Below are 3,705 nucleotides of genomic sequence, written 5' to 3'. Positions count from 1 at the left end.
TTTTTTATTTATATAAATGATACAAATTTAATAAATATAATTAATAAATTCTGGAAATAAAACTAAAAAGATTGTAGGTAGTATATATATATATATTTATAGACATAGCGGTACAATTTTAGCTGTTGTGAATATATGAAATTACACAAAAGAAAGACTCCACTCTACACAATTAATTGATGATCACTCCACTCACTTATTTCATACCATTTTCAAGGTGGTGGAAAGCATAGCAAGAGTGGCTGCAGCATACATACGTAGTACATATATATATTTATATACTAGTAGTAGGAACCCAAACGATGTGGCCTTTAGGCAGAAAATGGCAAATGGGAACAGTTCCAGGCTTGACATTAAGAGTCTGAAAAGCAATGTGACGAGGGTTCCAAAACCTTGTGTCATAATGGCAAAGGGCGACGGCTTTACTAACTCTGCGCTCGTTGGAACCCACAAGCGAAACCAAAAAAGCCTTGGTCGACTGGATGTCATGGCAGTAAAATAATCCATACAAATAGTTTTGTTTGTGGCACACAACACCCTTGTCTGCTATCTTTTTCACTCCATTCTTCGACTTCACGATCGTATACTTCTCCACCTTATTACTAACCTTGTCCACTTCTGAGGCATAAACTCCCACATTCTTTCCCAGAATCGACACCCCAAAATCGATCAGTGCTTCGGGAGATGTTGCGCACAGCTTAGTCTCGCCTTCGATGGCCAATTCGTCGCACATCAGAAGAGTTCTTTCGACTGTTTCGGCTTCAACCGATTCGGGTTTGATGCCAAACTCTTCGAAAATCTCAGGTAGCTTGTTACTCGAAAAGGGTATGGCGTTGGCCACCTCGCGTCGCAGGAATTTGGCATTGCACTTGGATTCGGGAAATTGGAGTGTGAATTCCTGACCAGGGTGGAGAGCTTTTTGTTTAAAGAAAACGTTGTTATGATCGTGGTAAGCTTTGAGAACAGAGCTGTTTTTGACATTATTATTATCCTTATTCGAAGAGCTCGACCAGTGATATTTGTAGCTTAATGAATACTCGAAAGATGTGTCTTCAGGAGAGATGCCGCTGTCGTTATTATGAGCTTGTGTAAGAGCATCCTTTCCGACTCCCTCGTACGTGTTTTTACCTTTTATTGGGGTAGCTGTGTGATGCATGTTCAATATGATAGCATTATAAGTGGAGTGGACTACATAATAACGTGTAGATAATAAAACTCACGTGTATATATATATATATATATATATACAAAGTATTGCTACAACATTTAATATTGCAGTGAAAGAAAAAGAATGGCTGATAACTGAGTTATTACCTGTCTGTAAAACATTGCGTAGAGCTTTTGGAAACTGAATATTTGGCGAGACATAATGCCAGTATGATTCAACCCAGTCGACTGTCTGAACTGAAGCCAATGAACTTCCAACCAGTGCGACCTACGCACCATATATAAATTTAAAATGAAAAATAATAAGTAGCTAATAATCTTTTTGAACTGATTTTTAACAAAAGTTATTAATATTATTATTTTTTTAAAAAAAATGCACAAACAATGTGTAGATAAAACTCACATAGAAGACAATGCAGCTTAGTGAAAGTAAACGTAGCTCCATGATGATTAACAAATATGTACTGATAAAGCTAGAGGTAGTAAGGGTGTGATGAAAAATGAAACTATTGAATTCACTTATATAGGAAGTTGAACTGCGTTTAGCTCTATAGGCATCTCCGCTTTACAACTCTTGGATTCTCAGGTGGTATATATGGTTGGTGTGGCTATTTGTAAATGTAACATTCTTGGAAAAAGAACATACTACGTAGAAACTTTCCTGGAAAATAAACACCATCTTACGTATACGTAGTAACTTTCTTAGAAAAAGACTTGGACACTTTTATTTAATGCTATATATATATATATATATATGGCTAATATTGATTACATCGTCAACTAAGTATGTATTAGTTTTTGTTTGTGTGTGAACTGGTGGTTCCTCTTAGTCGGTGGAATATTAAATTTTGTGTGATAGTTTCCCTTTCTTTTTTACTGATTTATTTCTCTCTTTAAAGAAAAACTCTTGTCTGTTTTCCAATAACCTTACCTATAAACAACAAATGTATCACTCCAAAGATAGAATAGCCTTGCCTATTTTAATTTATCCTTCCCTATCAAACAATAAATACATCATTTTAAAGATGAAATAGACGACAAAAAGTATGTTTTGACAGATCGATTTTTATAACAATATGCATTAATTAATTATATGTTTGATTAGTTTTATTTTACAATGATTATATTTTTTAATTATTATTTAAATTTTAAATAAATAAACAATGTCATTTATTATAAAAAAAATGACTCAAATATATTTAAAAAATTAAGCCAAAATATTCTCTAAATAAATAATATTATACTTTTTATTTAAAAAATTCGTTAAATTAAGAATCTTTTAGATACAAGCCTTTTACATATAACATTCTAGTTTCAAAGTAAATTATTTGATGTTATTTATTAGTTTGAAATTTAGTGTTTATAATAATTTAAATTTTGATATATTTTTTATGTTTTGATTTATATATTATATATGGTGATTTTAATTTTAAAATTAAATACTTTTTTAGAAAAAATATTCAATATAATAAAATATTATTAAGAAATTCTAAATCAAAAATATGAATTTAAAAAGTTTATTTGATAAAATTTTTATTATTTAATTAAAAAAAATTAAAATGAACAAAATTTATATATAAATGTATATTATTCAATTAATGACTAGAACAATTAAAATAAGTAATTTCTCGTTAAAAAATCTAAGAGAAAAAAAATATGTATATTTATGTCTTATGTCACTATTACATATATGTTTGGATAAACAAAATATATTAAGTGACAAAATAAATAATTAATAAAAGAAAGAAAATAATAAATTTAAACACATAAATATTTTTTTGTTATAGTTTTTAAAACATAATTGATAGAGTAATTTAAATACTTTAATATGAAATTTAAAAATATGTGACGAGAATTAATATGGCTCATTTATTATTTTTTTAATTTTAATTTTCAATTTATTTACCTTATTTAGATGACTTTATTATTTTTTAATTTATTTACCATATTTGGAAAACTAACGGCGGTGTTAGAAAATAATAAAAAAAATGTTAAATGTAACGGAAACCAACAATCTTTCATTAAACTCACATTCACTACAAAAAAAATGTTCTATACCGAGAACATTTTACCGAGTACACGTTCTCGGTATAGATAATTTAGACTCCCGCCTCCTTCACGCGGTTTTTTCATTTTAGTTTGTGTACCGAGGACCCTATACCGAGAACATGTTCTCGGTATAGGGTCTTTATAATCTTCATCTTCCCCAAACAGAGAGCTCATTCTCTCTGAAACGGCAAATGCACAGCTCCGTCTTCTCCGCCCCCCTTTTCTTTTTTTTCTGGATTTCGGCCCCCACAAGCTTTGGTTTTGGTCAAATCTTCCCTTCCAAAGAAGATTTAAGTCGCTATAAGGCCTATTAAGGTAAGCATTTACATATATTTCAGTTTTTTTTTTTTGTATAAATTTTTCAATTTTTTTTTTTCAGTTTTGGTCTTATATAATGAGATTTTTGTGGTATTATTTTCAGGTTTTGCATTGTTTACCAGCGGTTTTAGAGGTATTTCACATTTTCTTTGTAATTTTTTGGTTTTATTT

General features: G+C 29.9%; 1 protein-coding gene across 1 annotated transcript; it reads right to left on the bottom strand.

Moving 5' to 3' along the window:
• Positions 1-238: 238 nt before the first annotated feature.
• On the bottom strand, positions 239-1,612 carry LOC133805582 (BURP domain-containing protein 3-like). Its single transcript, XM_062243762.1, has 3 exons — positions 1,571-1,612; positions 1,315-1,435; positions 239-1,143 (listed from the first exon to the last, which is right to left on the bottom strand). Exons 1-3 carry the CDS (start codon positions 1,610-1,612, stop codon positions 275-277), a joined length of 1,032 nt encoding a protein of 343 aa, XP_062099746.1. The 3' UTR covers positions 239-274.
• Between the last annotated feature and the right edge of the window lie 2,093 nt (positions 1,613-3,705).

Source organism: Humulus lupulus, chromosome X (genome assembly GCF_963169125.1).
Source record: "Humulus lupulus chromosome X, drHumLupu1.1, whole genome shotgun sequence".
Classification (NCBI taxonomy): domain Eukaryota; kingdom Viridiplantae; phylum Streptophyta; class Magnoliopsida; order Rosales; family Cannabaceae; genus Humulus; species Humulus lupulus.
This window is presented reverse-complemented; position numbering and strand designations above follow the sequence as displayed.